This window comes from Mytilus californianus, unplaced genomic scaffold (genome assembly GCF_021869535.1).
Source record: "Mytilus californianus isolate M0D057914Y unplaced genomic scaffold, xbMytCali1.0.p SCAF_9, whole genome shotgun sequence".
Taxonomy (NCBI): domain Eukaryota; kingdom Metazoa; phylum Mollusca; class Bivalvia; order Mytilida; family Mytilidae; genus Mytilus; species Mytilus californianus.
Window position 1 is genome coordinate 37,275,822 of NW_026262745.1, and position 25,843 is coordinate 37,301,664.

Sequence of the window (25,843 nt, forward strand, 5' to 3'; positions counted from 1 at the left end):
TATATATACATTGGGGAATAAACAAATAAATTTTATTGCAGGAAATGCTCAGGTAACAGTTTTGCAATTATTGTTTCGACCAAATCACAATTAATACTTACGCTTTTGAGTGTAATTGTTTGAAAATCATGACAGTTAATAAGAATACTAGTATTACATCAGTACTCCTACTTGCCTAAGGAAAGAACTGGAATAATAGCATTTCAAAAAAGTGTTGGAATCAACTCTGATATCAATACACATCTTGTACCAAATTTTATGCAATGACTTACACGAACACAAGATATTGATAAAATAATTTCATAATTCTTATCAACTGATTAAATTTGATATATCACTTTTTCACATTTAATTAATAAATGTCTATTTAATATAAATTTTGATTTACAGAGGAACTATATGGAAGTGTATATCTAAAATAAAGTAGCTGTTTGACCAATCTTTTCTTAATTTAAGGGCAAATAACAAGTCAAAAGTTGGCAGTAGATGATTAAAATGGTGTATAAAGTTTCTGCAAGTCATAAAAACACATAATTAGTTTCATGATATGGCATCAACTTAGAATTCTGCACCATCTCAAAATCCAAAGTGACTACATAGTTCCAGTGTGGCTGAATCTAAAAACGAAATATTTAATTGGAGTACAAAAATCTGGTAAAAAGAAACGCGTCAAACAGTTGAAACCAGCTGACCACATAATTAGTCACCAACTGAAACAATACTGACAATAATTTTTTATTTTGATATAATGATGATTAATAATTTGCTGCTAATGTCCAGCAGCAAATCAATATGCATATTCAGGACGAGAACATGTTAATGTAATATAAGTATTAATACTGCTTTGTACTAGACCGACACACTGAGCCGGATTTTTAACATGCTAGTTCACAAGGTAACAGTCTGCAGGAAGACATGTCACCTTACCCTGACACATTATTCTGACTCCGAGCCGACCAGTCTTTGCTCTTACTCCTTAATGCCGCGTGCTTAGCTGAGAAGCAGCAAATACCAATTTTTTAAAGTCTTTGGTTTGACCTGGCCGAGGTTCGAACCCACGACCTCCCACACTCGAGGCGAACATGCTACCACGAGACCACCGAGGCGGTATATTTTGATATATACCACCACTATAAAATTTTCTTATAATGACAGATGTGATTTGCGGGACAGAATGACACGTATGAATAATAAGATAAAAGGTCACGAGGTTCAAGAGATTCCTGTAATAGATTTGTACAAAAGGAACCCCACCAAATCACTTAAGTAAGTAACATCTCTGTAAAAATTTACTGAAGGTCTCCAGTTGGCAGGTACAGTTGCAACCCTTTTCTTCATGTCCTTGTCAAAGATTGAGATATATTGACCAAACTTAAGTTATTTAAACAATAAAACATAACAAATCCAAATTTTATTATATTCAACTTAAAACTCAATGAAAAAACTGTCCTTATGCCAACAATTGGCATTTACCTTCCTATTTTTCATCATTTCAGTACATGTATGTCGAGTAATTTATAAAATTCTACCTCATCTAAAAATTTCAGAAAATAAACAGAGACTGACTGCTTTGATCACAATTAACAGTATGGAATAGTATTGTAATTAAAAAGAAAACATAGCTCTAATTATAGCCATTTATAAATCATGGTTTTATCAATGAGACTATAAAAAGCCTTATTAACAAAAAAGGTGGACTAAAACTAAAAAAAATGCCAAAATAAAAGTATATAATAGTTAATCTAATTAACCGATAATCATTTAAAAAAATACAAAATTACACCATCGTATTTCATTAGATAAATTCTGGTTATAACCACTTATACACCAACCAGACGGACGGACAGGGTGATTCTTTTTTTTTTTTTTTTCATAAACAGGATTCATTCAACAAAATATTGTAATAAGTGGAGGCTAAAACGAGCCTGATCCTAATGCTAATCTGGAAAAATATATGCCGAAATGATATTCACCTAATATACATCAGATAAAAAGAAAGATTTTAAAAATTTAACTCCACCTCCCCCTTAACTATTATTATGTGATATCAATCTATTACAGTTTTCAAAATGAATAGCAGAAACACTTAGAAATGGGAAAAAGTCTCAAATAAAGCATGATAACTACCATAAAAATTTACTGAAAGTTTCAAATTAGTTTTCTTGAATAGGGCATGAAATAATTACAACTGGGTGTTAAGCAAGCAACAATCAAATTCAAACAATCATTATATTGGCATTTTTGTAGATCTTGTATTTCTCATATTGTTTTTGCTGTTTATAGTTTCTGTCTATCTTTTAAAGCATTCATGTGTGATAATAACTCCTATAAGTAATCCATTTATGGTGTCAGTCATATCTGCTTTTTTATAGATCTTCTATTTCTCATCAATTTTCTGTTTACAATTTTGTATCTATCTATCATAGTATACATGCTTGTTAACAGCAATAATCATGCCTGACCAGTATCTCCATAGGTGTCAGTCATATCTGAAAATTTTTGTAGATCTTCTATTGCTTGTCACATTTACTGTTGACAGTTTTTGTCTATCTATCATAGTTTTCATGCATGATAATCGGCAATAATGAGTCAACATTCGTCATGCATGGACAGTAAATCCTATAAAGCGTTCATTTATGGTCACTGCTGTCAGATATATCTGTTTGTAGATCTTCTATTGCTAATGATATTTGCTGTTTATATATAGTATAGTTTGCAAGCATAATAACAACAATAATCATGCCTGGGCACATACTTCAGTGGTGTCAGTGATATCAGCATTTTTGTAGATCTTTTATTGCTTTTCATAGTTGCTGTTTACAGTTTCTGTCTATCTGTTATAGTTTTCATGCTTGATAAAAGGCAATAATGAGTCAAAATTCATCATGCATGGGCAGTAACCTATAAAGCATTCATTTATGGAGTCAGTTTTTTATCTACAATAGTAATCCAGGTAAAAAATGCTAAAATTTACCAAAAATCAGTCATTTAATGGCCATCATTCCTGTAAAAAGTATCTCATTTTGTGAAAAAAAAAGAAAGACTGTATGCATTTTGACATTATGAGAATTGTCGTCCCCTTGTAGAGTTTTCTGTATTAATATGGTTTTCAACATATTAGTCAATCACCTGAATTCAACCCTTATAATTTATTAACCCATACATGGTGTCCATGTAGACTGATGCACCAAAATAAAACTTACAAACTTAAACAAAGTGACAGAAAAATTAATCATATGAAGTTTTATTTAAATTAGTTCAATATTTTCAAAGGGAGTTATCTTTTTAGAAGTTTAAGAATGATGGACACTAATAACGTATGCAAAGTGATAGCAAAAGCTCATACTGGACTTTGCTCTGGTGAGCTAAAAATATCAACCCATGAAAAAGGTTAATGTTTGACCACATCAATACTCCATGGTAAATGACAGTACCCTAAAGTACTGGGAACTAACAAATGTAAAAAATACTAAACACAAAAAGAATGCTTATGTTTGACTACATAAATAAATTCCTTTACAGTATTATTTAATAAAATATTGTCAAAAAAACTGAACCAAAAATAGTGTCCATATTTGACAACATCAATACTCAAAATTAATTTCCCTTGCAGTATTTCTTAAAAAAAAACTGTAAAAATAATAAACGTAAAAAGATTGTTTATGTTTGACTACACAAAACTTCAAGGATTATTGCCCCTACAGTATTATTGAATAAAATATTGCGCAAAAAGCAAAACACATAAAGAACATTCTATGTTTGACTACATAAATATTCCAGGGTAAATGCTCTTACAGTATTATTGAATAAAATATTGCACAAAAAGCAAAACACATAAAGAACATTCTATGTTTGGCTACATAAATATTCCAGGGTTAATGCTCTTACAGTATTATTGAAAAAAAATATTATACAAAAAGCAGAACATATAAAGAACATTCTATGTACGACTACACCAATACTCCTAGGTAAATACCCTTACAGTATCCTTAAAGATAATATAATAAAAAAGCTGAACACATTATTACTCCAAGGTAAACACTCTTACAATTTTCTTAAACAAAACATTTCAAAAACACATAACACATAAAAAACTTCTTATGTTTGACAACATCAATACTCTTGGGAAAACACACTTACAGAATCTTTAAACAAAATATAGTATAAAAGCTCAACATATAAAAACATTTTATGTTTGATTACATTAATACTAGATAAATAATACAGCATCCTTTAACCAATTTTTTTTTTTAAATATAAACTTAACACAATAGGAATATCTATACTCCCAGGTAAGTAACCTTTAACAAAATATTTTGAAATCAGTAAACACCCTGATAGTATCCTTTAACAAAGTATTTTGGAAACACAGAACACCCTAATAGTATTCTTAAACAAAATATGTTTAAAAAAAACTAAACACATAAAGACAACTTACATTTGACTACATCAATACTCTGGGGTTAACACACTGACAGTATACTTTAACAAAATATTGTATAAAGCAGGAAACATAAAAAAAAGATAATGTTTTGAAAATGCCAATGCTCAAATGTTAATACATGTAAATTGTTCATCTCGCAGTGGCATTTACAGGTCTGTTAAATTTGATATAATATGTACACATATACAAAATGAACAATATCATTATAAGTATGTAAAAGATTGACTTGACCACTGAAAAGTCTACTGCCAGGAAATATTGACAGCCAATAAGCAGACATCCTATGAAGAAAAAGTTCTTGATGAAATAGATAACTTCATTTACATAATCTCCAAAGTTCATCGTTGAATCACCTGGTTCAGGGGTCAATATCTGAAAAAAACAAATGCTTTAATATATAACAATGCTTTTAATATTGTTTATATCACCAGAACTCTGAACATAATCCAGTAAAAATGGTAAAATTAAAATGACGGTAAAATATTGTAAACAGCAAATGATGGCAAATAATCCTACCAAGTATAGAGGATTCTATCAAATAGTCTAAGAGGAGCTGCATTGTGAAGGTGACAATGTCATAATACTACATTAAATGGTTTATTCCTTGAATGCCAACATCCTTTGATCTACCGACAATTTACCTGTAAAATTATGTTGGCGTTCGAGGAATAGGTGCAAGTGGTTATCACAACAAAAGTGCATGCTTATCAAAACAATCATACTAATTATACAGATAGGTAAAATACAGGTAGCTAAATCTAGTTCATGTTTGTCAAGTTGTTGAAAATCATTGTTTGCTGTTACTGCTTGAAAAATATGGATTCTCTTAAAATGAAACTTTGAAAAGTGTTGCATCACAAAGTCAACATGTGCATATTGTCAGGAATTCCAGTTTGCACAAATTCTGCAATAGCCTCTTTGGATTTTGATGGTTTTTTTTCAATATTTCTATAGTTGTGTGTGCTGTAATATCTCCCCTATTACTTGATGGAATATCTTGAAACTTTGTATCTCGTGTTAGATTACTATGTTTCATTTTGTTCAGTTGTTCCGGATATTTTTCTTGGTTATAATATTATACTCTTTTTGATTGTATGTGATTCATAATATATTGTTTAGGTGTTTGTTATGTTCGCAACTCATCGGAATTCTTGTTACCCTATTTTATGGATTTTCTTGAAACTTTGTAGAGTTGTGGAAGATATTTTCATACTTTTTTCATAGCATAAAAAGAAGAAAAAAATCAATTTTGAATAATATATTTTTTATTTGTACACAGAGCGCACAGAAAACAATACATATAACATAAGCAAACATTTAGCAGATTGACAAAAAGCACTACATATGTGATCTGATAACAATTGTTGAATAGTTTATACAAGCACTTTTCACATTTAACAGTCTATTCCAAGTGTAAAAGATACGATGCTGAGTCAGCCAACTGTACAGTTGTCATTTCTCTGTTGGCGTGTCGCTGTTTCAGGTTACCGAGTTTGTTCTCAATTTCTCTGTATTTTCTTTTTCTGTTGATTCGTTTACCAACGGCTGCGTACTGCAGCATTTGACATCTGGAAGCAGCTTCCTGGCGTTGTAACAGCTCGATCAACTTGTAGATATTTGGGTGTGGAGTCTGGACGATTTTCCTGATCTTTGATTGCCACCCCTCTAAGTTGTTCTTGGTCCTACAGTGTTGTAATGGTTCCACAGATGACGGTTGCCTTCTACCCAGTACTCGGTCACGTAGTCGGTAAATCTTGCGGTGTTGATGTCGGTATCTGCATCCTCTAAGTCTTGGAGAGCTTGAAATCAGACGTCCTCCACCTCCTCAGTTGGTACCATTGGAAAAACAGCTGCTCTTCTCACCAGTCTGTAGATGTCCTCGTTGTTTCGAATATGGAACTTGCAGGCCACACTCTTTGAGTTTTCCGCCAGATACTGGTTGAAGTTGCGGTTGGTGTTGTTGACAGTAATCTTTAAGTAGTTGGAAGAAACGAATGTCGGTTGCTTGGTCTTTTCCTTTCTTTATTTCTTTAAAATTCATAATAATTTTAACCCCAAAATCTACTTTTTTTTCTTAACAAAAAGTGATAAAATGTTGCAATTTTATCAAGTTCACTAATTATTTTTACAGTTAAATACTTATAAAAACATTTAAATAGTTATAAAAACACCTATTGTTATTATAAAAACATCTATTGAAATATTTTTGTTGGCGTTCAAGGAATAGGTAACATATAAAATGTTGGCATTCGAGGAAGACACCATCACCACCCATTTAATATTCAAAAAGTCCAATAGCTTCCATAAAAGACCAAAATCAATATGGCAGTATTATATGGTGGACTACATATGTTGTCAAACAATAGTACCAAGTACGAAAGCTTTCTGTCAACTGGTCTCAGAGGAGTTGTGTTCACAAAGTCTTATTGTCATAATACTCCAAAATTGGTTATAGCCCAATAAATCCTGTAAAAATAGTGGAGTCAACATAGAGATACAATATGGTCAACTCTATATGATTTAAAACAATGCACTGAATGTGAGTTTTCTGTAAAACGGACTCAGAGGAGTCATTGTTACAATACTAAGAAAGAGCTGCGCCATGAGCACATGATATGCCCATTGCCCTTATGCTTTAAATGAATTTATATGATCAACTAGAAATACTGTGAGCAATGCTCAAATTGAAAATCATTCAATACACCACAAATAGTTAACCTACTGTTTATAGTATCTAAGCAACAGTCAAACATAGACCATATCCATATTCCTCACAACACAACACTGGGGGAGGGGGGATAAAATTAGTTAGTAATATAAAGACAATTAATTCAAAAATTTTATTACAATAATCAATTTTGATGACTTTTAGAATAAGTTTATTGAAATGACCAATAAGTTTACATGGATTAAATTTTGTTCTTCCAGTTAAGTATGTTATAAATGCATTTGCTATATTGAAATTTTGATTTGCCTCTGTACCATAGTCACGACAGTTATGTACAATAGTACACCATGTTTTCTAGTATGTCCATCTGTCGGTCACATCAATTGGATACTTAAGTACACTTACAAGTTCATTATGACTTTAACTGATCTATAGTAGTGCTCCACTAGCCCAGGTATGGAGCGCAGTTTTATATTTACTAGATCAAGGGAATATCAACACTACGCTTCCCTTACCTCAACAGTCATTTACCATAATAAAAATATCTGACTTCATGTTTAACTCCTTAAATCTATTTATTTACCATGGTGTTTTTTTGTTGTTGACATATACCCTTCTTCTGGCTTTGTTAGAAACACTGATACAATTAAAGTTTTGATTTTCAAAACTGCCGGTTCCATGAAAGGGTATATGGTTTGACATTCCTATTATCATGATTATTATCTCATTATGATGACCAAGTATATGCCTTTGCACAATTTACAATTTCAGAATTAATTGGATTGTCCATAATTCATTGTTTGCACATAAGGCCAATTAAAATTAATTGATAGATTTTCATCCCCGCCAGCCCCTCTCAAATCGTTCCGCCCTAATTTTTTTATTTTGAAAAATTTACGATTTCCGGATTTTGTTCATTTTCATTACCGGTAACTGTCGATAATTTCGTTTCATTAATAACATCCTGTTTCAAATTTTGGTTTTTGCATTTCTTTGTATGTTTGATTCGTTATACATGTATATACATGATAGAACCTTATTATTACACTTGCATATATGAAGAACACGTCACAAGAGCGTTTCATATCTAATAAAAAATAAAAAATAAAATCCTCCCACCCACCCCATTTTTTTCAAAAATTTGGATGAAAATCTACTAATTAAATTTACTTGGCCTAAAAAAGAAAAAGTATTACTTTTATATATGTAGTGTGTTGTTTAGAATTTATCATCCTATTACAACCTTTCAGAGAATATTACCCACAATGTATGGTGAATTTGAATCATGCGTTTTGTCAAGCTTGCAACATTAGTGGTGGAAGTCAGACATAGCGATCCTACAGTCTTCAGCAAGGATAGTGTCAACACTTAGTTTCAGTAAATAGTTAAAGGTTTTTTAAACATCAATAACTTTGTCAAATCATCATGGAATTTTATGAACCTTTGGCAGATGGTTTTGATGATCAAAATACCTAATATCAAGAGCAAAATTTTGAATTTATTTTCTTCAATTTTCTGTTTCAATTAGGAATTGACTTTTTTTTGCAGTTAACATCAAGAAACAGTGTGAGCTTAAAAATTCCCAGACATCAATTACTTTGCCAAACCTTCATGTAATTCTATTTAATTTTTGCAGAAGCTTTTTTATGATTCATCGATAATGTCTGATGCATAATAAGAAAAACTTTTCTTTTTTTCTGTTTTTTACTGATAAATTTACTGAGGTTTTTTGCAGTCAACATTTAGATACAGTCTGGGTTTATGTTCCTTATACATGAATAACTTTGTCAAACCTTCATGGAATTTTATGAACCTTTGACATTAGCCTCTTTAAGAGCAGGAAATAGCTTCTAAAGACACAAATCAATTTTTATTTGTATGTTTTTTCCATTTTTTCCTGATATATGGATTTAGTTTTTGGTGATCAACATTACACTTTTACTCTTACAGGTATAGAACCACTAATTTGGGCCAGGTGTAATATGGTATTTTGAACCCCATGGAAAATGGACCCGCGGTCAAAATACCACTATGTTAAATTGACCCCCCCCTCTGTATGGATAATTGACCCCCATGGTAAATTGACCCCCCTTTTTTTTCTAGATACTTATTAGAACATTATACATTATTTTAAAGCTGGTTGTAGATTGAAAATCAGACATACAAAGAAGGGAGGTCAATTTTTCATGGTAGGTAAAAAAAAATACCATGGCTTGGTATAAGTGCTCTGAAGTCTTTACCAACATACATTTTGTAATTTCATTCAAAATACTTATTGAAGCATTATAACAAGACCATGTAGCTTAAATGCTTTAATTATTTGAAATCCTAATATATAAAAGGAGTTAAATTTTCCATGGTAAAAAAGGGGGAGGGGGTCAAATTACCATGGCTCAGTAAAATAGTCAAAACATCTTTTTCAACATGTTTTATATATACCATATATTTATTAGAGTATTAAAACTTTGAAAAGCAGTTTGAAATAATTTGATTTTTCAAATTGGATGTGTATAGACAAGGGGGTTTAATTTACCATGGCAGGGGGTCAAAATACCATGGTTAAGTAAAATTGTTAAAAAATCTTTTCCAACATGTTTCATATATACCAAATACTACTTACAGCATTATAACTATGTAAAATAGTTTGAATAGATATGATTTTTTGAAATTGGAGGTGTATAGTAGGGGGTTCAATATACCATGGCAGGGGGGGTCAAAATACCATGGCTAAGTAAACTTTTCCAAACATCTTTATAAGCATGTTTACATACCAACTACTTATTGGAGTATTATTACTATGTAATCAATTTTATGTGAAATATGCAAGAAAAGTCATGTACAGTTCAGCATTATCATAAGTAGTTGGTATGTATTAAACATGCTGGAAAAGATATTTGGAAAATTTTACTTAGCCATGGTATTTTGGCACCACCCTGCCATGGCATATAGAACCCCATACTATACACCTCCAATTTTAAAAATTATAGCTATTTTAACTTCTTTACATGGTAATAATACTCCAATAAGTAGTTGGTATGTATTAAACCTGCTTGAAAAGATGTTTGGAAAATTTTTCATAGCCATGGTATTTTGACCACCCCTGCCATGGTATATTGAACCCCCTCCTATACACCTCCAATTAAAAAAAAAATATAGCTATTCTAACTCCTTTACATAGTTATAATATTCCACTAAGTAGTTGGTATGTATTACATATGCTTTTAAAGATGTTTGGAAAATTTTACTTAGCCATGGCATATTGAACCCCCTACTATACACCTCTAATTAAAAAACAAATTAAAGCTATTTTAACTCCTTTACATAGTAATAATACTCCAATAAGTAGTCTCATATTGGTCACTATTAGTATCCCTATGGAGTTTTCTTTGTATAAAGCATATGTTACTACCAGTCCAATTTGAGCTTTAATTCAGTTATATAGTGTTTTGACAAAAGCTTGATGTGTTTTTCTATGCTAGAAATAGATCATAGAAGGAAATTAAGTAAAGCAGAACTCAAAATAACAAGTTTGGTGCTGTTACAGGTATAGAACCACTAATTCGTGCCCTGTCAGAAAGAACATACAAGAAAGTAGTACATATTTTAAACAAAATAGTTCCTACGCATACCGTAATCGGCCTTGTATAGTTCGCACTGGAACATAGTCCACCCCCCCACCCCCCTTTCTCGCAACGAAATTTCAGGAAAAAAACTTTTTGTAACTGTTAGAAAATGTCAAATAATTTCGAATCGTGTGCGGTAGTTTGCGGTATTTTCATGGAAAAACCCATTTTCCATCATAAAAAAGAAGTTGAAACTGCTTGTAAATGATTCTAGAACACTTCACGGTTGTTAAAATAAGTAAAAATCACACAAAAACAGTATAGAAACTTGTGTATGTTCAAACCGGAAGTTTGAGTAGCATGTGTAAAAGAAAATAAAAACAGTGAGAGTATAGTGAAAATCCGTACTTAATAGATATCATTAGAATTCAACTTTGAAAGTTAAATAGTTCCATCCTTGTGTAAAACAATGTTTAATATATCTATCACATAAATGTTTGATGGATCTTAAGCTAATACAAAACACATGCGTTAGTATGAAACACCAAAACGGAACAAAAACCTATTACGTTTTGTACTTTAAACATTGTCAACAGGTTTACGGTCGACTTTTATACTATTTTCGTTCCATTGGATTCAATCAGATTCCAGTTTATTTTAAGCAATGCAGTGAAAAGAAACGAGAAATTTGTAATAAAGCATTTAATTTCAAAATTTGTCAGTATTAATTTGATATTGAATAAAAATAACATATTAATATGGATTAGGTATAATTATTAGTTTTGAAAATGATAAGAGCGCCCTCTACAATATCAATAACAAACATGGCGGAACGTAAACAAACCACATCGCTAAATCAAGTTTTTTCTCTTATTTCTTGCTTATCGTACTCTATAGTCCGCACTACCGGGAACCAGTGCGCTTTATTATGCAATTAAAGGTATGTTGAATTTTTCAGCACAAGTCAGGATAAGGTATAGTTTTGACATGAAATGACTGCCACTTTATTTGAACTGAAGACAAAGTAGCCATTAATGCTTGAAATTGCAGAATTTAACATAGAAAGCAATGGGGCTATGAATTAGTGGTTTTATTTCTACAGCAGCAATTTGGAGGCAAATCACAGGATTCCTAATTACAATCTTTTTTCTACTATTACTTTGTTCCTGATTTTCAAATTCTTGGAAATTTACCACCCAGACCCTCCTTTCATGTAACTTTTAATCAGTTTAATAGCATACCTGTCTCATGAGCCTCAGTACAGGTACATCAAGAGCTGGTAATAGAGTATCCTCATATGATCGATCAGGATCGACATCTGGGCAGTAATTAATTACACTTGCCAATCTATTTCTAGGCAAACCAAGGGTTTCCCTGAACAATTGCTCCCTGCTTTGTACTCTTTTATCATATTTTGCTCGAAATATATCAGCATGAGTCATGACACCATAAAATGTAATGTCTATAAAAAGAAAACATTAATTACATTTAAACAAATCATTAACATGCACTGAATATTTTGTTCTGTACTGATGATACAATTCAAGACCAAAGAAACCATATATGCATGGACTTTTTTTTTTATTCACATTAGATAGTGTGGTAGATTGCTTCAATGACTACCGCAGTTGAGACATAAAAGCTATGCTCAGAACCACTATTCTAAACCTTGGCAGTGTCATACTTTTTAAAACAAATGTGGCTCTGCAATTGTTATAAACAAAAACAAGAGGCTCACATGAGCCCTTATCGCTGTCCTAATGAAAAAGTGTCAGCCTACTAGTGAGGACCTTTAATTGCACATACTAGTTGTGTGTGTGTTGCTAATCACTTTTAATACACTTTTTTAAAAATTATTGCTCCTACATTTTTTTAGAAAACTTCAAAATACTGCTAAAAACAGTCAAATTTGACCTTTCAAGGATTACAACTCCAAATAAGGTTTTTGGATTCTCTGAAATTTTCAGATAAGAAAGATCATGTCGAGTCAAGTAAGGACAAACACAGAAGCTGTATAATATGTCTACAGTTCTGATTATTATATGAAATCAAACAAGTGACCTTTCGTTTGTTTACCTGTCTTTGATTTTTGAATAAGACTTTCTTTTCACCACAAATGGTCCTTTGATTTTCTATTTCTGTTCATTAATGCTTGTTTAAAAGAAGTCTTCAGCAATTTCATACATGTATAAGGCAAAAGATCTTTTTGAAATTAGGACTGTTCCTTTTTAACATACAAGCTTAAGGTACCCAGGCAGAAACTTTCAAAATGGGGTAACAACCTATAGAGGCAAATTGAGAATTTCGCTTACATTTTCACTATACTTGAGACTCACCCATAGAGGAAGTGCCTACCCTGGGTTCCATGTATGTTTTTATAGAACATTGACCCTTATTACAGATGGTTAAGTTTGAAGTTTAATATTTTAGCATTATATAAATTAGAAGTATAATTCAATTACCCCTATGTATAAGCTTTAGACAGATTAATGTTATCTCATATATTACCTAATTCATTGGCTACTTTCACCACGGTCTTTAACAAAGCAGAAGGCATGGCAGAATCTGGATTTGACGAACACACAATGATGATCCTATCGATTCTTCTGTGTGAAAACCTATTTCTGTACTCCTGTCTCATAGTTGTTATTCCATGATATCTTCCAAATGCAACAATGTCATTCAACACCTCTTTTTCTTTCACTTTACCACAGAAAACAAGATATAAGAGTTCTTCATTTATCACTGAATCGTCGTTTTCAAATCCAGTCATGTCTATAAATGTGGGTAACCTACACCAATCATTCTGTGTGTAGTACTCTTCCTTTGGGAAGCTGAAATATATCAGAAAAAACTTAGATTACGAGACACCAGATTGATATAGGAGATTAGGAGTAAACTCCTATAGTACAATGTGTGCAATATCTTACCAGGTAGTGGCACTTTAAAATCCAATGGCCAACACAACCAGATTGATAGGAAGGTTAACTGCTGTTGATGAAGAAAAGCTGCAATATTGAATATATTATATATTCCTACATTAGCTATAAATCTTTACTTTTCACTATATAATTTTTTAAACTGTCATTTCAACTATGTTCATATTACAAATGAATAAAATTAATATGTATACATGTATGACAAGAACTGCAAACAAAGGAACAGATAAACAAATATCAATTAACACCAGTAATAATTTCTTTTTTATGAGAACCACTTGGTGGTCTTGAGGTAGGGTGCTCACCTGGAGTGTTAAATGCTGTTGATTGGATCAACTCTGGGTCAAACCAAAAACTTGAAAATTGGTATTTACTGCTTGTCTGCTGTAGACATGGCATTTATGAGTAAGAGCAAAGACTGGGGGAAATTCAATACAAAATAATAAACAAAAAGAATAAACAGCCAAGCAAGTTATCATAATAAAAGAATAGAGTTCCAATGTCCCCCACATTACCCATATTTTATCTGTCCAAGAACAAAAACTAAATAAATGGGGAATGTGTCCATGGGACACAGATGATGCCCCCGCTTGTATATAACGTTACAAAGGGACATAACTCAAGAACTGTAAAACTGACGCTACCCAAATTTGTACTTGATCTGAGTTTTGTGGTAATAAGCATTGTTTATAGGTTTCATTACATTTAGTTGAGGAAACTTAAGTTAGAGAATGGAAATGAAAATTTCAGCAATTTTTCCATTTGTAAAGGGGCATAACTCTAGAAAGGTAAAAGTGACACCACCAAAATCCAAATATGATCTGTGTTTTGTGGTAATTGGCATTGTGCATAAGTTTCATAACATTGGATTGAGGCAAACTAATGTTAGAGAACAGAAACGAATATTTCAGCAATTTTTCCATTTGTAAAGGGGCATAACTCTAGAACGGTAAAAGTGACGCCACCAAAATTCAAATTTGATCTGTGTTTTGTGGTAATAAGCATTGTGTATAAGTTTCATAACATTTGATTGAGGTAAACTAAAGTTAGAGAACGGAAAGAAAAATTCAGCAATTTTTCCATTTGTAAAGGAGCATAACTTTAAAACGGTAAAAGTGACGCCACCAAAATTCAAACTTGATCTGTGTTTTGTGGTAATAAGTATTGTGTAAAAGTTTCATAACATTTGGTTGAGGCAAACTAAAGTTAGAGAACGGAAACCAATTTTGTGACGTACGGACGTACGGACGGACGTACAGACGGACAAGGGTAAAACTTAATGCCCCCTCCGCTATGGCGGGGGCATAAAAATACTTTTTTTGTTGTTCTTTAAAACCTTTTACAAATATCTGAAAGAAATGAAAACTTGATTGTGCTTACAATGCAATTTTCCATAGTATTAATATTTCCAAGGGGCATAACAATTTTATAAACAGTTGATTGACAGAGATTTTCAAAATTGTTCAAGACATTGCTAATAGGAAGCTCTGATAACAGTTTCATAAAAATCTGGAAATGTACACATGAGAGCACTTACAATGAAATTTAGAAATAAGTAATAAATCCAAGGGGCATAACTCTTTTAAAAATTTTGATTGGCACTTATTTTCAAACTTGTCGAAGACATTGCTGATATTAACCTTTGATATAAATTTGATAAAAATCCAGCAAAAATTACCAAGTAGTCTTGAAAATATGCAGATCTATATGAATAGTAATCTTTAACAAAATGATACCTTCTTAGATGTCTTGTAATTTGCATTCCCATGACATCTTCATTGTTTCCAAAATACCCACACTTGGCATATTCGTACCAGCGATCACTGTTTAAACTTGCAAACACAGTATTAAGGAATGAAGATTTACCACATCCAGGTGGTCCAATGATAGCCACGTTCAACGGCTTTCTGACACTTTCTGTTAAACATTTACAGTCACGAAGAAGTTCCTGTTTCCTGCCATAGCAAGGGTCCTCCTTCTCATCTTTTATTTCATAATTCACTTCATAGTTAATGTCTTCAAAAAGATCGTCTTCATAATCAGGTTCCCATTTATCTCCATTGTCTAAAAATAAATTTCAATTTACTGTAATTCAGAAATTATTGCGTTCATTTATGAGTGTTTTTAAAGAATAGACAGAAAAAAGTGAGGTTAATTATTGCGAATTCATGAAAATCTGCATACAGATATATATTATATATATGTATCTGATATACATCAGAATGTGAGTTCTAATTATTGCAATACTCACCCAGTCCCACTATTCCCATTAATAAAACCCTCTTAATAATTTCTGAATTTATAGAATGTCATGATCTTTTTTTTTTCTTTTTTCATTCTCTCCATGTTCAATGGACATTGTCATTCTTCTTTTATTTAACATATCTAAGGACATGTCATTTGATGTTTAATTTCTTTTGTCAAAGAATCCCTATTCAGTGAATCCATACCATTTACAATATATATGATCTTCATGATTTTAGCAGTTATTTAAAGCAAAAACACAAGATTAGCCATAAAATGGTTATGTGGTGGAGAGTTGTCTCACTGGCAATCCTACCACATCTTATTTTTATATGTGGTGACCCTTTACAGTTTTACAAATTTAAAATAAAAAACAAACTGTTTAATTATGCATGCTAAGCACCTGCCCTCACCTCTAACCTTATCTACCACAATAAGTGCATATAACTTATTTCATTCTAAATAAATTTTTCACATTTTGTTATGCTGGGCTTTTTATAGCTTACTTATCACATCACATCTCCTTATTTTCATAAATATAGTAAATTTTTGAATTCATAATGTATTTTCTCACTAGATGAGAGGCCTCAGTGGCTGAGTGGTTTATATAGTTCATCTACAGGGATCTGTTACCTTGCCAGTCAAAACTAAAGTTATGACTTCAAACCCCACTTGTGGCAGGGGTGTTTGATTCATATCTTAATTGACAAGGAATGCCAGTTTTATCTGCAGAAGGTTGGTGGTTCTCTCTGGATTCTCCTCTTCCTCTACCAATAAAAACTGGCCACCTAGATATAGCCAAGTGTGCTGAGAATGGAGTTAAACACCAACAATCAATTTATCAATCTCAATATATGTAAGTAAAACATCTGTGTACATTATATTTGTTATAATAGAGTACCTGGTTTGTCTATTGGATCCCCTTTTGAGTTTGGTTTATGTAAATCCTCCCCATCCATGTCTGAGAACTCATTATACTCATACTCCTTTTTAGATGCCCTTACTGTTGTAGCAGTCTTTCTTTTGGGACGACCCATTTTTCATATACTACAAAAAAATAATATACAACTGACAAATAATAAGATATATACATGTAATAGGTGTATGATGAAATCCTAACATGCAAAATTCAAATCACATTTATGTATACAATTCTGCAGGATTAAGAACATGTCTAAAAATCCATTCTGAAAAGCAAAAAAACATAATCCAAACAACCAAGTGTGACTGAAAGGGAAAGATAAGATTACCAGACATAGATTAAATACTTTAAGAAAACATAACCAAAAAAAATGAATCAGAGATTCAAATGGATGAGTTGCACAGTATGTATCTTAAACAATGGAGAATGGTAAAAATGGTATATCATGTCTACACTGAACATTGAAATATATATATATATATACATGTATGTGGAAAACTATTGATAACAAAAATTATCTGCTAGTAACCACCCTACTATAAGTGAGTTTTGGACTTTATCCAACCCAGCAAAAAAGCTGGAAAATTATATACTGAACAGCAATACTGAGATTAAGATGACAAATGTAAGTTTTGAGTAACATTTATGAAATAATAACTGCATGATTCCAGATATTTTTACTATTTTTATGTTAACCTCCATATATATGGGTCATTTTCAAATCCGTCAATATTTTAGTATGGCTGACCAGTGAGGAAAAAAACGCTTTATCATTATTTGAATGTTGGTGTCCTGCATAGTGCAACACAATTTCTACTACTTGCAGAAGAAAAATAAGGAATAGGTACATGGACTTTCTAGGAAATCATGCTCAAAGCTCTAAAATTACCCCAAACTATGTGTCCCCACTTTAAAAATACACAAAATATCATATCAAAATGGACATCTTTATAATTACACAAATCTTACAATTTTCTGTTTTAAGATAGAAAATACAATGTAGAATGATATTATAAAGGCTTTAAACATGTTAAATAGTAGCTGGCTATGGTTTCAGATTTATTTTAATTTCTTATAGTGTCCTTGATATTTTGTCAACTACATAATAAAAACGATTTTGCTTGCTATAATATAACTTCTGACACCCCTTTTTAACTAGAAAAGTGCCTCAGCACTAACTCTACATATCATTATAATGATGGAAGCATAAAAAGATAACTCTGTAAATGGTATCAACAATTAATGGCATTTAAGTACAACACATGAAGGAGGTAGAGGAAGCCCTGTAGTTTTTAACTTGTCCACTTGGTAACAGGATTTTTTATCAAAATAACAATGGAACATCACATCCACATCTATATCATTATAATCAATTTTCTGTGTTTTATAGAAAAAGCATAGTGTATGTGATGACCAAGTATCAGTGGTATTAAAAAATGCCCCAAAGTGTGAATACGTCCACTACATAACAATTGACCTAATTTTGTTATGTAGTGGATATTTTTGTTGTGTAGTTGACAATATCGCTATGTAGGTGACAAAAAGCAATAGTTAAAATCGGTATCGGGTCCGTTCGCCCTTATTACATGTTCGCCCTGGGTCCGTTCGCCCACAGAGTCCGTTCTTCCTGGGTGACCGTTCGCCCTAATTTTTATAAAAAAAATAATATTAATGGTTTAATTTAAAGTTTTGTAATCTTATTCAGATATTTAAATGGTAATATATTTCTGAGATGGAAAAGCCTTAGTATTCTGAAAATTCAAAGTTTTGTAATTTAGTATGCTGATTAGATATGATTACGATGTCTTTGATCTCACTGATTGTTGTAGTTATTGTTTTTGATGGATTAATAATGAAATTGTTTTTTTAAATAAACAAGTCAGCTTGAAATGAGTTAAAACAATGATGTAAGAATTGTAAGACATTAAAGGGAAATTGTTTCGCCGCTTGGCTTCTTTGATCTCAAGGTGTTGAGTTAGTTGGATCTTGTTATACCTGTTTGGATTGTTTTCAAAATTGTTACAAGGTTTCAAAAAAGATAAATTCATACAGATAACTTGGTCTCCTGAGTTCCTGAACACTTCTTCTTCTTCTTCAAAACACTGTCCACATTCAACATGATGAATATTCTGGCAAGAATATTCAATGCAAATCAAAAGAAAAATAATTATCTGCAGGTGGCATCAATACAACATAAATATTTCAGCGGAATTTTCAACAAACTTTAACATAATTAATTCAAATAATTTATATCATACAAGACATTACAATTAGAATAGAAATCAGGGCGAACGGACTTAGTGCAAATAGGAATTAGGGCGAACGGATCCAGGGCGAACAGGTATTAGGGCAACAGGTACTAGGGCGAACGGACCCGGATTCGTTAAAATCGGTCCTTGAACACTGTAATAACCGAAGTAATTAGAAAAAAAGTAAATTTATCTTATAATATTTAAGCAAAAGGTCATCATGTATTAGTATCAAACATAAAGATATCAACCTAATTGCTATCAGTATGTAGTTGACAAATTCCATAATTTCTGTAATCTCATTTTGCTTTCAAAATGATCTTCCCAGTTTCATTAAGACTGCATATTTTAGATTTTGTTCATATAAATAATTCAGAGTTCATTATATTAATTAAAACTGAATTAAATTGATAAAAATATTTTCTCAATGGATCTCCTGTAGTTCACAGGTGATCGCAATACTGGTATACCAGTATTGTCCACAATACTGGAAAATTTTGTACCAGTATTGTAACTTTTTTTTTAAAAACAACAATACTGGTACATTACTGATATACCAGTATAGTAGTTGTATTGTTCACTATACTTTAAGGTATATAATGAAAAATGAATTTTAAGCAAAATTAGATATTGAAGATCAAAGGGAGATTAAAAGAACTCAAAAAGATTATAGAGGATAATTGTGAAATCAATTAACAACCAGTTAAAAATAATTACTATACTTGTACAAATAAACAAAAATTATTGTTATTAACTCATCTTATTCAAACAATTGTTGATTATATAAATAATTGCTAATAATTTTATCATATTTCTATATTTTATTTAATTCAATTTAGATAAAAAAATAAAAGCTTTATTATCTGAGTTACTATTTAATAAATTCAAGCAAATTATTACACTATAACACTGTAAATTCAGCATTTACATGTATGCCAGCGTATATTTTTTACAGATATTTTAATACATGTATACTAAGATTCTAAGCATTTGTTTGTCTTTGTTTTCTTATCAATCTTTCACAATAAACATGATAAAAGATACCAATATCCATTAAACATAAAAAGTTGCTTAATAGGGGAACCAGATTATAATCAAATTAACTAGTTTGTCTACATGAATGTTAAGGGTAGTTAAAGCAGTTGATTCAGAACCATGGGCAATACAATTTGTAGCAGATATATCTACTGGTACAAATACTCAAATACTAATACTAGACAAGCACTCCTACAGTAAGAGAGCCGTACAGGTGCTATCTAAACAAGCTTGTAATCTAGTAAGCGTAAGAGAAAGTCGCCAGACTGAATACATAAATATAAATATAGGAAATGGGGGTTGCAGAAATGCCACCTGAAGAAGAAATAAACAATACCAATGTTGATGATACAGAAGCTTTAACAGCATTAATGTCAATGTAAAATTCACTAAAATATACTATTGAGACTTGTAAAGAGAGAGCTGGAAGAAAACATAGAAGAAAGTAAAGAGTTTGTTAAAATGCTGAGACAGTATGGTTCCCTTAAGAAAAAGACATCAGAAGATTTAAAACTTTCTTTGATTACAATCACAGTGTACCATCAATGGCATCATCTGAGTTAAACATACAATCATTCCATATAAAATTGTCATGTCATATGTTAATATCATTATACATATATATGCGACACCTTTAATAAGAGATTAATTACCTATATGTATTGTTTATTTAAAAAAAAACACAATACTGGTACAATACTGGAATACAATACTGGTACAAAATTTTATACCAGTATTGCGATCACCAACTACAGGAGATCCTTCTCAATTTCTATCTAAATATGGACAGATTTTGAAAACGACCAATATGTCATATATATATATATATGTTCATAATGTTGCTTGGTTATTTGTGTGGTTAGATTACTGTCTAATGGACATATATATAACTCCATATCTACCATAATTTAAATAAGGAAATAAATAAATAATCTATAGGATTTTTCAGTTTACGGACATGGATAGCATACTGCTAGTATAAATACAAATAATGGCGCCAACATAATACATTCATGCAACTAGACAGGAAATACGAAAAAACAAATTAAATGACAATGAATTAAAGATCATCAAAAGATATATCCGCTAATCGAGTCTCTGTGCTTGTAATTTATGTACACAAATACCCTTACAAATAATTAATTAATACTTGTCAGCATCTAGTTCTCAATTAACTTGTGGTAAACATGGACACGTCATGAAGTAAATATTCTACTTTCACTTTTAAAATTCTTTAAAACATCTCCAGTTCAGTTTCGTGTATTTTCCTCCATTAAAAGTGGAGCACTACCCTTGGAGTATCGCGTTGATACGGAAGCCCATTTAATAGGACGTCACAAAATATAATTTGAATTCGATATCACGACTTGTAGAATTCGTTATAACAGTTTTTATAATTCGTAATAACGGATTAAATTCGTTATCACAATTTTTTGTAATTCGTGATAACGGATTTAAAACGTGATAACGAATAATTCGTAATCACGGATAAAATTCGTTCTCACGAATGATAATTTGTTTTCACCATAATAAATTATATAATTCTTGATAACAGATTAAATTCGTGATAACTATTTCTGCGAATTCGTGGTAACGAATTTAATTCGAGGTAACTATTTCTGCGAATTCCTGATAACGAATTAAATTCCTTATCACGAACAGAGACATATAATACATTATATTGTATGTCTCTGTCACGAATTACAAGAAAATGTGATAACTATATCTCTGAATTTGTGATAACGAATTCAATCCGTTATAACGATTTCTACAATTCTTTATACGGATTTATGCAATTCGTTGGATAAGGGGGGGTCCAACTATATGTCCCCATTCAAATGCATTGATCGTCAAAATAAAAGGGGGGTTCCAACCCTTGGAACCCGACCCCCCCCCCCCCCCCCCCTGGATCCGCCACTGATACAAATAAAAAGTACTATTTTTTTAAAAGATATCTGACGCATTCAGATGTGAGCATTTAGTTTAAAACAAACCATGAATTAATTTGACGGCTAAAGCCTGACTATTCTGAAAGTTGAGTACATGCGCTTTTCTCCAAAGAATATTAAAATGAATACTGGTACTGAAATAATGGTATATATAGGCATTTTTTCAAAGGTATAGAAGTACGTACCTAGCTGTGAAATAGACATAACCATAACGGATATTATTAGGTAACAATCTGTAATGCGTAGCTTACATGAAACAGTTTAGAACCACAAAGAAATGTCAATTAGAACTATAGAGTAGAATAGAATATACTGTATCTCAAATGAAAGGGCCCACAAGGGATTATAACATTACACAAACAAATACAAAAGAGCAATACTGAGGGAAAGAATTGATTGATTGGTAGCATTTAATGACACTTACAAAAAAAAAGAAAGAAATACATATTATTTAACTATCATGTCTTGTATATGTTGTTAAAGTCAATAGGAAGGTCAATAGCATTTACATGTACACAAATTAATACATATACGTATCTTAGATAAGATTAAGATAGAGTTTAAGTCAAATGATCATAAAAAAATTTTCTCACAAAATATAAAATATTCTTGTTTTCGCTATTTGATATAAAAACTTTTCCTTCTCATTTAAGTGGCTAAAATTTTTCACTTTACTAGATATAAAGGTAAAAATTTCTTTTCTCTCAATGTGGTATTTGTCACATTTAATTAAGAAATGTAATTCATTTTATTTTTCTACCTCATTTTTTCCACATTTACAACAAACTCTATTTTGTTCTTGATATGTTTTATATCTTCCAGTTTCTATAAATAATTTGTGCGATGATATTCTTAAACTGCAAAATGCTTTTCTTAAATGGAAGTTTTTTACCACACTAAGATACACAAAATGTAATTACTGAACTAAAATTTCTGTTTATAAATAAGTATAAGTACATCTAGTTTTCCAGCCTTGAGTGTTTCACTATTGTTTTTCCAATCACTTATGTATTTTATGTGTAAAAAAGCTTGGTTTAAAATGAAACCGAATTTTCTTTTACTAGAAGACAGAACGTCTTCTTTAATATCTAAAATTTTAAATAATTTAGTTATTGGGGAGTACCAGGTTGTTTTACCTTGAGCATGCAAATCTTTAGAGTTTGCAAAAGCATCATATAATAATGGAAATTCTGACAAATTCTGTAAACGGTAACAATATTTCAACTTAGATTTAACAATGTTATATTAATAATTGTATTGGAAACCTTCAAAGCTCTGATAGTGATGCAAATTTAACACTTTTTCTATGCACATCTAATCCAAATTTGCAAAACTTGACATGTAATTGTTCACATGGTAAATTTTTATAACATAAGTCCAGGCTAGCGTTTCGTACGATTTACGTTTACGATTAAACTTACTTTAAGCGTAAGATTTTAGCTACGAGTATTTCACAAAGGTGATCGTAAACGTAACGTCACAGGAATCGGAAATTCTATCAATAAAATTCTGTAAATAATAAAGTCGACTATCAATAGAGCTTCTCGTAAATTCTGTAAATAATAAAGTCGATTATCAATAGAGCTTCTCGTAGTAGAGAAGCTCTATTGATAGTCGACTTTATTATTTACAGAATTTTATTGATAGAATTTACGAGAAGCTCTATTGATAGTCGACTTTATTATTTACAGAATTTTATTGATAGAATTTCCGATTCCTGTGGTAACGTAAACTTATTACGATTGCAAAGAAAAAAGGGTGCTTTCTTTGACAACCGCGTTAATGTCTAAAAAAAAGAATCTTTCTTTCAAAACCAGAACAAAATTTATATCACAGATTTTTTTCAGCTCAGCTTTCAAAATCATATTTTTGAAATGGCAATCAGTTTCTTTTGTTTGTATGGTAAATAGGCTTTGTGAGGTAAGTGTCCCGTCTAGTTTTAAGACATTTTTTTTGCTTTGGTTTTATAAGAAAACTTGGCTGTAGGTGGGGTTTTTTTGCAAGCTTGGTCTGTTTTTGATATTGTTGAAGAATGGTGAAATCATTAAAAAACCAGACAAACTCATTAGGACTTCGGCATTTCTTGAATCCAAATTGAATTTTTACATTGTTTACATGAAATTATACGTATCTTCAAATGTTAATTATCAAATGGTATAATATTCTTTAAGGATCGAGATAGTTTCTGATGCGTGTCTAGGCTTTTTTTCAAAGAGGAACCCACCGGCAAGACAACGTTAGGACTTGGACATGTAAAAAGTAAATGCATAAACATATGTGTAGCTCTATAAGGGGGCGCCCCATCCCCAGCCCACACCCCAACTCAAATCCGCCTCTGAGTTTTAATACTGATTTAATCAGACGTTTACTTCAAAGGGACATGACATGGAGACTTACTATAGAACAACTGATATTTTGTTATAAACGCCTAAAACTACATTCCAATCTCCCGTTAAAAACCCATATAAAAATAAGGAGATGTGGTATGATTGCAAATGAGACAACTATCCACCAAAGTTCAAATGAAGTGGATGTAAGCAATCATAGGCAACCGTACGACCTTCAACAATGAGAAAAACTCATACCGTATAGTCGGATATAAAAGGCCCTGACTTGAAAAATATGAAACAATTTAACGGCCTAATTTATAACAAAACAATTTACGAGAAACAAATATCCCGGTATGACAGTCATGAACCGTCAACGACAACCACAGAATTACAGGCTCCTGACTTGGGACAGGCAAGTATAGAATGTGGCAGTGTTAAACTGATCTGCTGGCGCCAAACCCTCCCCCTAACCTTAGAAAGTGGTGTAAAAGTACAACATAAGAACAAACAATTAAAATCAGTTGAAAAGGGTTTAACTCATCAGATCGATACAAAGCAGAAAACTTCTTACGAAAACACAGACTGGACTTGTCAGCGTATCTATCATTCAACAACAAAAAATACACTAAGTAAAGATCTGAGAGTACTTGCAGTTACTGCCAGCTACTTCAAAGCCAATAACAACAAATACAAAAGTCATGTAATTAAGACTAAAATATCAATCAGTACATATCCAACATACAATGGATTAAATGTGAAGACGTCATTAACCGTCAGAGAAAAACATGACCTTGTGCATTGCCAAAATAAAGGTATCGACATATTGTAGTACCGTTAATGTGCATATGTTCATTTCATATTTTATAAATGCTATGCATTTGCTGTGGCATCCGAAAATATAATGGTCATCAGGAGATTTAAAAGATTTTTAAAAGCATAAATTATTATTATTTTTTTTTATCTGGGGGTTGTCGTTTCTTCAAATTTCTAATTCATGTAAATGACGAAAATCAAATCGATTTTTTTTATTTGTGTATTTAGAAAGGGCGAATCTAAAATCCCGCTGATGCACATTCCCAGACTCCCTTTGTCTAAATTTCGTTAGGAGTGCGCTATGGCCGTGAATTCAATGTAACTATAATAATGAGATAGCAAAAATATAAGAGGGTTTGGGTTCCTTCTAATCTGTATTCTTTAATTTTTTAATCATTTTCTCTATTCTATATAAATTTTGCACATTATTCTCTATTCTGCACATTATTCTCTATTCTGCACATTATTCTCTATCCTTATTATTTTGGCCTATGTTTCTCTATTCTTAATTTTTCCCCCATTTTCTGTAATGTTAGCCCTTTATTCTCTATTCTGTAAACTCCATTCAGTCCCTCATATAACTTTTTCTTAATTACAGGACCAGTCAGCAATTTGTGCCAAAACATTAAAGTTAAATAAATAAATCGATGCATTAACAAGAATCGATGCCAGAATATGTGCCCATAG

The 25,843-nt window shown here is 31.5% G+C and overlaps 1 protein-coding gene across 2 annotated transcripts; it reads right to left on the reverse strand.

Annotated features, from left to right (window-relative positions):
* Positions 1-1,396: 1,396 nt before the first annotated feature.
* On the reverse strand, positions 1,397-21,349 carry LOC127716703 (uncharacterized). Of its 2 annotated transcripts, none has more exons than XM_052222942.1 (6): positions 21,198-21,349; positions 16,760-16,905; positions 15,351-15,678; positions 13,184-13,509; positions 11,917-12,137; positions 1,397-4,816 (listed from the first exon to the last, which is right to left on the reverse strand). In XM_052222942.1, the coding sequence occupies exons 2-6, from the start codon at positions 16,893-16,895 to the stop codon at positions 4,574-4,576; spliced, it is 1,254 nt and encodes a 417-aa protein (XP_052078902.1). In that variant the 5' UTR covers positions 16,896-16,905; positions 21,198-21,349; the 3' UTR covers positions 1,397-4,573. The 2 variants fall into 2 exon arrangements, with proteins under 2 accessions (XP_052078902.1, XP_052078903.1); XM_052222943.1 differs by having other exon boundaries at positions 21,215-21,347.
* Between the last annotated feature and the right edge of the window lie 4,494 nt (positions 21,350-25,843).